Source organism: Scophthalmus maximus, chromosome 10 (genome assembly GCF_022379125.1).
Source record: "Scophthalmus maximus strain ysfricsl-2021 chromosome 10, ASM2237912v1, whole genome shotgun sequence".
Classification (NCBI taxonomy): Eukaryota; Metazoa; Chordata; class Actinopteri; order Pleuronectiformes; family Scophthalmidae; genus Scophthalmus; species Scophthalmus maximus.
In genome coordinates, this window is record NC_061524.1 from 19,437,501 (window position 1) to 19,447,500 (window position 10,000).

General features: G+C 48.3%; 2 protein-coding genes across 2 annotated transcripts in view; one reads left to right on the plus strand and one right to left on the minus strand.

Moving 5' to 3' along the window:
* The window catches only part of LOC118284955 (gonadotropin-releasing hormone II receptor-like), a 6,883-nt gene extending 5,655 nt beyond the window's left edge, over positions 1-1,228 (plus strand). Inside the window, exon 4 of the mRNA XM_035608204.2 lies at positions 177-1,228. Within this exon, the coding sequence (XP_035464097.2) occupies positions 177-568 (392 nt within the window). The 3' untranslated portion in view covers positions 569-1,228. The remainder of the gene's footprint in view (positions 1-176) is intronic.
* A 2,665-nt stretch (positions 1,229-3,893) lies between these two features.
* The window catches only part of LOC118285478 (immunoglobulin superfamily DCC subclass member 3-like), a 12,045-nt gene continuing 5,938 nt past the window's right edge, over positions 3,894-10,000 (minus strand). The window contains exons 5-14 of the mRNA XM_047335103.1: positions 9,940-10,000; positions 9,656-9,814; positions 7,221-7,386; positions 6,886-7,136; positions 6,573-6,737; positions 6,273-6,461; positions 6,064-6,171; positions 5,844-5,967; positions 5,657-5,756; positions 3,894-4,114 (exon numbers count right to left, since the gene is read on the minus strand). The exon at positions 9,940-10,000 is cut by the window's right edge and continues 77 nt beyond it. Of these exons, the coding sequence (XP_047191059.1) occupies positions 4,034-4,114; positions 5,657-5,756; positions 5,844-5,967; positions 6,064-6,171; positions 6,273-6,461; positions 6,573-6,737; positions 6,886-7,136; positions 7,221-7,386; positions 9,656-9,814; positions 9,940-10,000 (1,404 nt within the window). The 3' untranslated portion in view covers positions 3,894-4,033. The remainder of the gene's footprint in view (positions 4,115-5,656; positions 5,757-5,843; positions 5,968-6,063; positions 6,172-6,272; positions 6,462-6,572; positions 6,738-6,885; positions 7,137-7,220; positions 7,387-9,655; positions 9,815-9,939) is intronic.

The window sequence follows — 10,000 nt, forward strand, 5'->3', positions numbered from 1 at the left end:
AGCGTCTGTGAGAAGCGTCTGCCAATCAAAATGCGGGACATGGTCTCAGTTTGTGGGACGTGGGAAAAGGGATAAAAATGCTGTGCAGTCCCGCATACAGCGGGACACCTGGTCACCCTACTGGTATGACATCACTGACAGGGTGACGTCACTGATGTAGCCCCTCCCTCTTTCAGCAGGTGAGTCGTACCTCCGTCGCAGCGGGACCGACGTCATCCCGAAGGCTCGGATGAAGACTCTGAAGATGACGGTGGTCATCGTTCTGTCCTTCGTCGTGTGCTGGACTCCGTACTACCTGCTGGGGATCTGGTACTGGTTCCAACCCGACATGCTGCGCGTCACGCCCGAGTACATCCACCACGCCCTGTTTGTGTTCGGGAACCTGAACACCTGCTGCGACCCCGTCATCTACGGCTTCTACACGCCGTCCTTCAGGGCCGACCTTGCCGCCTGCTGCCACCGGACGAGGAGCGGCGCCCACGTCTCGCCACGATCTCCAGACCGACTGGCCACCGGACATGGGGGGCTCCAGTGTGACCCCGCCCCCAACAACCAGGCGGGCGTCTGACCCCGCCCCCAACAACCAGGCGGGCGTCTGACTCGCCCCCAACAACCAGGCGGGTGTCTGACCCCGCCCCCAACAACCAGGCAGGGGACTGACACGACCAATCAGAGGACAGGACCTCACTGACAGACTAAAGTCATTAATCAGAGTCTTTGATTCTTTTTTCGATCATCAATAATAATAACTTATTTGTGATATTTAGATATTAATAGACATTTCAGCAGAAACACAAAGAAAACCTAATTCGAGTGATGAGGTTTAATTGTGTTGTGATTATTTTGATTCATTATTAAGATTCATGTTGATTTGCATCAGGGTTATGAACAGCCGAGTCATGTGACGTGTCATACGTTAGGGATGAATGATTCCTTCAGAGACATGACCAGTGAACATCAAACACCCCCGTATCCCTGACGACCAGCGCTCTGCTCTGATTGGCTGAAGGTCCGGATCAGTTCCGACAGACGAACAAGAAGACGAAGACGAAGAGACACTCGGGTTCTACTGGACTTTTATTTGGTCTCATGTGTCGACTCATCAAAACAAAAGACAAAGTTTCTGTTCTGTGTAAAAAGCAGTTTAAAGCTTTGGATGCTTTTACTTTTTATGAAACATTGTAAATACATTTTGTAGAGAAAATAAATCATGAACATTAAAGCATCACTTTTCTCATTGGTTCTAGCTTTTGTTCACTAGCATCTACATGTCAGCTTCGATCTCTACGGTGTCGCAGCACCACAATCAGGTCCAATATTAAAGACACTAATCATAACTACTGGCTCATTATTAAACATGGATCGTTTCCATGGCAACCACGTTGTTGAATCGGTCGCTCTACCTTCAGCTGAAAGCACAACGTACTCAAATTCTACCAACATTTCACATCATTCAACTACCAACAAAAAGTGAAACAATATTAAAAACAGGAAGTGTGGGGGAGGGGGGGCATAATATTATTAACAATAATAATAAAACATTTATGTTTTTTTATTTTGGCGGAATTTCCTCACCACCAAAATGGCAGCGACGGAAAAATAAGAATGAACGTAAAGAAGAAAGTTCTAGAAAAAGAACGACAACGTTTTATAAAACATTTTTGTTTGTTTGGCTCTGAAATGACAGTGACCTTTCACCCTGAGGACCCCACATGAGTCTAGTGGTCTCGTTGTCTCGTAATCTCTGGGTATGGTGGTCTCGGGGTCTTGTGGTCTCATGGTCTAGTGGTCTGGTGGTCTCTGGGTCTGGTGGTCTCTGGGTCTCCGGGTCTAGTGGTCTCTTGTGGTCTTGTGGTCTCATGGTCTAGTGGTCTGGTGGTCTTGTGGTCTCATGGTCTAGTGGTCTCTCGTGGTCTAGTGGTCGGTCTTGTGGTCTCGTGGTCTCTGGGTCTGTTGGTCTCTGGGTCTGGTGGTCTCTGGGTCTCGGGGTCTAGTGGTCTCTTGTGGTCTTGTGGTCTCATGGTCTAGTGGTCTGGTGGTCTGGTGGTCTGGTGGTGTCATGGTCTGGTGGTCTGGTGGTCTGATGGTCTTGTGGTCTCATGGTCTAGTGGTCTCTGGGTCTCGGGGTCTAGTGGTCTCTTGTGGTGTCATGATCTGGTGGTCTGGGGGTCTCGGGGTCTCGTGGTCTTTGTCAGCAGCAGAGCCAGAAGCTGTAAAGACATTGAACGTGACGTGAACTCAGACGGTCTGTGGTTCTGAGGTCACACATCAGTCGCTCATTATTTGGCTTTTGACTCGTTTTCAAACGGAGAAAAGAAACAAGAAAACAACAAGAAAATACTGAATATTCACAGAAATATCAAATGTTGGTTATTCAGCTCAGTTTGAACAGAAAAACTATTTTTATCTTTGGATGTTGAAGAGACTTGAAACTCCACAGAAAGCTGCTGCGTGTTCATCAAAAGTTGAAACCTGTCAGCAGGTGACAGGAAGTGACGACTTAGAGAAGAGGCCAGATGTCCTCTCAGATGTCCACTGAACTCCATCCTTTCTTCTTAGGTGGAGGAGGAGGTGTCGCCATGATGACCAGATATTTCACTTTGGGGCCGGCAGGGAAAGTTCTGGAAGATGTAGCTGATGGAGCAGCTCATTGGGCATTGGTACAAAAGGAGGTAGAACAAGTGGCAAAGTGGCCTTTTGGTTTCAGGCAGGTTCACAGCAGCAGTAGGCGTTCGGCCCGAGGTAGCTCTCTTTGGGGTGGGGCGGGGGAGGGGGGGTCAACCAGCTGACTGTCGGCTTCCTCTGACCTCTGACCTGAGGTGAACTGAGACAAACAACACAAGCAGAGCGGGGGAACGTCCACGTCCCCGGCAGACACCGACTGACCAGAGAAAGTATCGCTTTGGCTCTGGGCCCTCAGAGGAATAGGTAGGACCGCGGGTACGACCCCGACGGGCCGTACGACCCCGACGGGCCGCGGGTACGACCCCGACGGGCCGCGGGTAGGACTCCGACAGGCCGAAGGTACGACCCCGACGGGCCGAAGGTACGACCCAGATGGGCCGAGGGTACGACCCCGACGGGCCGAAGGTACGACCCAGACGGGCCGAGGGTACGACCCCGATGGGCCGCGGGTACGACCCAGACGGGCCGAGGGTACGACCCAGATGGGCCGAGGGTACGACCCCGATGGGCCGCGGGTACGACCCCGACGGGCCGAAGGTACGACCCCGACAGGTGACTGAATCCTCTGCGGACCTGGTCTCTGGTCAGTCCGGCGGAAGGCCTCATCATTTCAGGAAACTCGGCACCGACGGTGACAAACTCAAAAACTGAAGAAAAAGCTTTTGGTTTCAACAGCAAACGTCCAGGACGCAACGATGGTGACATCAGATACTCTGGATCTTTATCATCATCTCAATAATCAATAATCTATATTCAATAATCTCTATGTTTAACTCAAATCTCAATCATTCAGAAAGGCTGGATAGGCTGTAAGGCTGTCAGGAGGAGAGGAGCTGAGGCCAGACGGGAGGAGGAGGAGGAAGAGGAGGAGGAAGAGAAAGAGGAGCAGGACGAGAAGGAGGAGGAGGACGAGGAGGAGGAGGAAGAAGAGGACGAGGACAAGGAGGAGGAGGAAGAGGAGGACGAGGAGGAGGAGGAAGAGGAGGAGGAAGAGGAGGACGAGGAGGAGGAGGAGGACAAGGACGAGGAGGAAGAGGAGGAGGAAGAGGAGTACGAGGACGAGGACGAGGAGGAAGGGGAGGAGGAGGAGGAAGGTGGAAGTAAGAGGAGGAAGGAGGAAGTAAGGGGAGGAAGTAAGAGGAGGAAGAGGAGGAGGACGAGGAGGAAGAGGAGGAGGAAGAGGAGTACGAGGACGAGGATGAGGAGGAGGAGGAAGAGGAGGAGGAGGAGGAAGGTGGAAGTAAGAGGAGGAAGGAGGAAGTAAGGGGAGGAAGTAAGAGGAGGAAGAGGAGGAGGAAGAGGAGGAGGAGGACGAGGACGAGGACGAGGTAGTAGTCATTGCGGTGTTTTATCCAGTGCCTGGGCCGGGTTGGACGGGTGGAGTCTGTTCAACCATGACCATCACTGGAGGAGGGGCGGAGTCACATGTCTGTGGGCGGAGCAGACAGGTGAGCTATTAAAAAACAATGTTGCCTCAGTTAACCGTAGTTACTTTCGTTACTTAGTTACTTACTTTGTTACTTCGTTAACTTCAGTTACTTCGTTACTTTCTTTACTTTGGTACTTTGTTAACTTACTTTGTTAACTTCAGTTACTTTGTTACTTTCTTTACTTTGTTAACTTCAGTTACTTCGTTACTTTCTTTACTTTGTTACTTCGTTAACTTCAGTTACTTTCTTTACTTTGTTACTTCATTAACGTCAGTTACTTCGTTAATTTCTTTACTTGGTTACTTTTCATTACTTAGTTACCTCATGAACCCTCACGAACCCTCAGCTCTCCTGGTCGGGGCCTGTTAATTATTCATGAAGTGAAACTCAAAGCCATGGTGTGGAACCTCCTCCTGACCACCAGAGGGCAGCAGAGTGTTGACCCACCTTTTTATTCGGGTTTCAATCGCTTTTAATAGTTAAAACTGAAGTTTGTAATAATGGATATTTAAATGCAAAATGATGGATTCAATGTAGAATCATCACAAAGGAAGTTAAACTCAAATATTCTTGTTTAAGAGCATCTTTTTTAACTCTGAGCACAGATTCTCTCCTGTGAATTGTGGAGTTATTTCACTCTCTTTATTCAAGAGCGTGGTCTTTCGGTTTGAGCGCATTATTTACTGACTTCACGTTCAGATTTGTCATTCTTTCCTTCAAACTCTGAACAGCTCCTTCTTGTGCTCAAATAGTTTCTTCTTGCATTCACATGTATTCTGCTTCTGCTCAAACTGTACGCTTGAGCGCAGATCTGTCGCTGGTCTCACAGATGTCCTGCTCCAGCTGCAGCTCTTCTCCTCACACACGCCGCCTCTGGTCGCTCTCCAGTTGCTGTTGACTGCTTGTGGAGTTTTGGTATGACAACCCTATCAAAAATCCTCGACCAATAGGATTCCAGGTGTCGTGTTGACCAATGAAATGTTCGCTGTCTCCTTGCGGGTGCGTTCGCTTACTCCTTAGAGCGTCCCGTACGGGCGGTGCAGTGCAGTAATAGCACCATTAAAACAAATTTTAAATAAAAACGTGTTGGCCAGCCAATCGCTAACGCTCTCCCGCTCCCAAGTCAAGAAGGCGATGTCATGCTCTTAACCGGGGGGGAGGGGGTTAAAGAGTAACCGCTCTAAGGAGTAAGCGAACGCATTTCTTTGGTAACTAATGCGCTCAAGCCGGAAGACCACGCTGGTGAATGAAGAAAGTCCAATAACTCCACATGAACGACAGACTTCCAATAAAACCACCGAGGCCAAAGTGACGCGTCCACACGTGTATCAGATCAACAGGCAGTGAGCGTGTCATCCTCACCGCCGCTTTTTCTTACTTTAGTTACTTTTCATTACTTTCGTTACTTTAGTTACATTCGTTAACTTTTCGTTACTTTAATTACTCCAAGTAACTTTTTTTACCTTCCATTACTTTTCATTACTTTCGTTACTTCAGTTACTTTTCATTACTAAGTTGCTCTAGTTACGTTTGTGTGTTACCTGTCTGAGCGCGATGCTTTCAGGGTTGTGACCCTTAGGACCTCTGACATCATTCAGGGTGGTTGGAGCCTCCCAGCTCGCTGCCTTGCTACAGAACAAGCTGAAAACAAAACAGTGATAATGACGACGAAGAAGATTATCATGATGATGATGATGATGAAGATGATGATGATGATGAAGGTTTCACCTGCGTCTGTATCCCAGCAGGATGAAGAGCAGGCAGCAGAGGACGCAGGCGAGGCCGCTGTGAACGGCGACCATCAGAGTCGACATGGAGCCGTGAGACTGGTCACAGTTACAGCTCCGCCCACCTGAGACAGACAGACAGTCAGACAGACAGACCACATCAGACTGGTCCTCCAAGGGGTCAGGGGTCAAAGGTCGGAGGTTCAAGCTGGAGGTCATACCTGCTGCAGTACTTCTTCCTCCCTCCAGAGACACCAGGCGGCGGGTGGACGAACCGTCTCCGTTCCCGTTAAACGCCACCAGCTGGATTTCATAAACCGCAGCCGGTTCTGCAGGAGGAAACAAACAGAGCAGGACGTGTTGTCGTTCACGACGGGTCATGAGTAAAGTTTGAGATCTCATGTTAGCCTAGCTTAGCACGAAGACGGACCCAGGTGGGAGATTGTGTGGGTGTTGATGTGTCCTGGGAAGGTTTCCTGCCCCTGGATGTCTGGGTGGGAAACCCCGCGGTACTCCAGTCGGAAGCCCTCCAGCGCCCCCGGCCTCCTGGGCAGCTCCCAGTAAACCTGCATGGCCGTTTGGTTCAGGACCTTAGTGAAGAAACTGGGAGAGGTGGGAACTGTGGGACGGAGTCGGAGACGGACACATGGTGTGAGACAACAAGACGACATGTGTGAACCCTGAATTGTTCCGCTTGTCCAGGTCACGTGGTCACTTGGTGACGACCTACCTCCGCCAAGCGTGGTGGCGCTGATGGCGGCGGACTGCTGACTTCCTCCCAGAGCAGAGTAGGCCTTCAGGTAGATGGCGTAGGTCGTGGCGGCGTCCAGGTTCTTGAAGTCGTGTGCGAAGGTCGTCTTACTGACGGCCTCCTGCAGCTCCGCACTGTCCGGCTCTGAGGACACAAGGGTCACAGGTTAAAGGTTATAGGGCACTGTTTCTCCAGCCAATCACAAAGAAGAATTATTCCAAACACAGGGGAAATCTCTGCTGTGATTGGTCTAATTGATGACTTCCTGTCAGAAGTGAAGTCAGCGCCTCACCCCCCAGTCGTCGTATGTGCAGAACGTATCCAATGATGTTCTGACTGACGACCTCCGCCGGCTGGTCCCAGGTCAACCGCAGGCCGCTGGAGCTGAGCGCCGCTGCCCGGAGGCCGGTTGGGGCCTCGGGCAGCTCCGCCCCCTGTCTGATGGCGAGACGAGCGCTGGCCTGGTTTGTACCGGCGCTGTTTTCAGCGATGCACTGATAGATGGCCTCGTCCTGGGGCACGATCCGCGTGATGGCGAGCGTCCTGCAGGTGAGACACAGGCGTTACATCCGCCCATCCTTGCCGACCTCGAGTCGTAAACTCGTCACAATCTGTTTGAGTCCTCACGTGTTTCCGTTGGTGAGCTTGACGTTGCCGCTGGGCGTCAGCAGTTTACCGTTCTTCAGCCAGATGAGGTGAGGTTCAGGGACGCCGGACGCCGTACAGCTGAAGACAGCGCTGCCCCCTGCTGGTCTGGAGACGGACTGAGGCCACTGCACAAACTCTGGAGGAGCTGAACACAGACAATCATGATGTTCATCGTCGCCATGGAGACGACCAATCAGTTTCATCATGAATATGAATATCTTATCATTTCCAAGCATTAACAGGTTTAATGTGATTACATGTTTCATGTATTTACATGTTTCATGTGTTTACATGTTCATATATTTACTTGTTCATGTGTTTACATGTTTCACGTGTTTACATGTTCATATGTTTACATGTTCGTGTGTTTACATGTTTCACGTGTTTACATGTTCATATGTTTACATGTTCATGTGTTTACATGTTTCACGTGTTTACAAGTTCATGTGTTTACATGTTCATATGTTTACATGTTCATGTGTTTACATGTTTCACGTGTTTACATGATTCATGTGATTACATGATTCATGTGTTTACATGTTCATGTGTTTACATGTTCATGTGTTTACATGTTTCATGTGTTTACATTTTTCATGTGTTTACATATTTCATGTGTATACATGTTCATGTGATTACATGATTCATGTGTTTACATGTTTCATGTGAATAAATGTTCATGTGATTACATGATTCATGTGATTACATGTTTCATGTGTTCACATTTTCATGTGTTTACATGATTCATGTGTTTACATGTTCATGTGAATAAATGTTCATGTGATTACATGATTCATGTGTTCACATGTTCATGTGTATACATGTTTCATATGTTTACGTTTCATGTGTTTACATGTTCATGTGTTTGCATGTTCATATGTTTACATGTTTCATGTGTTTACATGTTCATGTGTTTGCATGTTCATATGTTTACATGTTTCATGTGCTTACATCTTCATGTGATAACATGTTCATGTGTTTGCATGTTCATATGTTTACATGTTTCATGTGTTTACATGTTCATGTGATAACATGTTCATGTGTTTACATGTTTCATATGTTTACATGTTTCATGTGTTTACATGTTCATGTGATAACATGTTCATGTGTTTACATGTTTCATATGTTTACATGTTTCATGTGTTCATGTTAAACATGTTTTTTACATATTGAGTTGGTTTAATAGGAATAACAATCTGATGATTTATTAAAATTAATCTACGCGTGAATGCAAACTTCACCCCCTGCACACCTCTCTCTGTCCTGCATCAGACAGACAGGTGCGGTCTCACAGCCACATACACACTGCAATAACCTCCTGAGGCTCCGCCCCCTTCTTCACAAAGTGTTGTAGGGGTCAGAGGTCAGGTGGAGAGAGAGGGTGAGGGGGACACACACACACACGCACACACAGATTCACACACACACACACACACACACACACACACAGATAAACACACAGATTCACACACACACACACACACACACACACACACAAACATATATATATACACACACACACACACACACACACTCACACACACGCACACACAGATTCACACACACACACACACACACACACAGATAAACACACAGATTCACACACACACACACACACACACACACACACACACAAACATATATATATACACACACACACACACACACAGATTTTCTTGTTGTTGTTGTGCGTCACACTGTGTCCGACTGCGTGAGACTGCGTCAGACGAACTCTCGTCAGACAAAGTCCTCATTGTGAAGTGGGACTCTTCACATGCTAATCATCATTGTAATGAAGCTCTCAGTCTGGGAACACTCACACAATGGGGCTGTCTGACCTCTGACCTCTGACCCCTGCAGCTGGAGCCAGGAGGAGACGAAACATATGATGCACCAGAGACATGCAGCCCACAGACTTAGACCTGGACCCGGGCCCTGACCCAGACCAGGACCCAGAAACAAGTGACAATAGATGGAAAGATGAAGAAAAGAGTCTGAAGGAAGAAGAGAATGATGAAGGGGGAGAGGTACCCTAACCCTCTTTGTCCTAACAGAAGCTGAAGACTCTCACACACACACACACACACACAGATCTGATTCACAGAGCGGGTCAAAGGTCAGGGTCGTGGTGAAGAGTCAGACAGCAGATGCAAACTGAACTGAACTTGACTTTCAAGAGCATGCACACACACACACACACACACACACACACACACACTCAGTGATGTTTACAGACTGTCACACTGTGAGAACATCTAACAACTAAACTTGACCTGTGCTGAACCTGAACTCATCACGAGACGTTCTAAAAATCACGAGTCAGCGTCACATTGATCATCTATATCTTCATATTGTTTATATAAAGATATATATGATGTCATGATGTTGCAATGATGATGTCATGATGTAGCCTGTACCTTGTACGACGAGTCGTCCGAGCGCCGTCCTCCTCGATCTACTTCCTGGTCTGTTCGCTGAACAAACATAAACTCCTGAATGTTGAAGTGTCACGTCAGAGATCATCAGGTTTCCTGTTCCCAACACCTGGATCCCCTCCACGCCCATGGAGCGGCCGTCTGACACACACACACACACACACACACACACACACACACACACACACACACACAGGTGGTCAGGTGATGTGTGTGTGTGTGTGTATGTGTGTGGAGGAAGATGGAGGTTGTGGTGGATTCGTTACCAAGGCGACTCCAGGACACGATGGGGCGGGGGTTTCCCGTGGCGATACATTCCAAGATGGC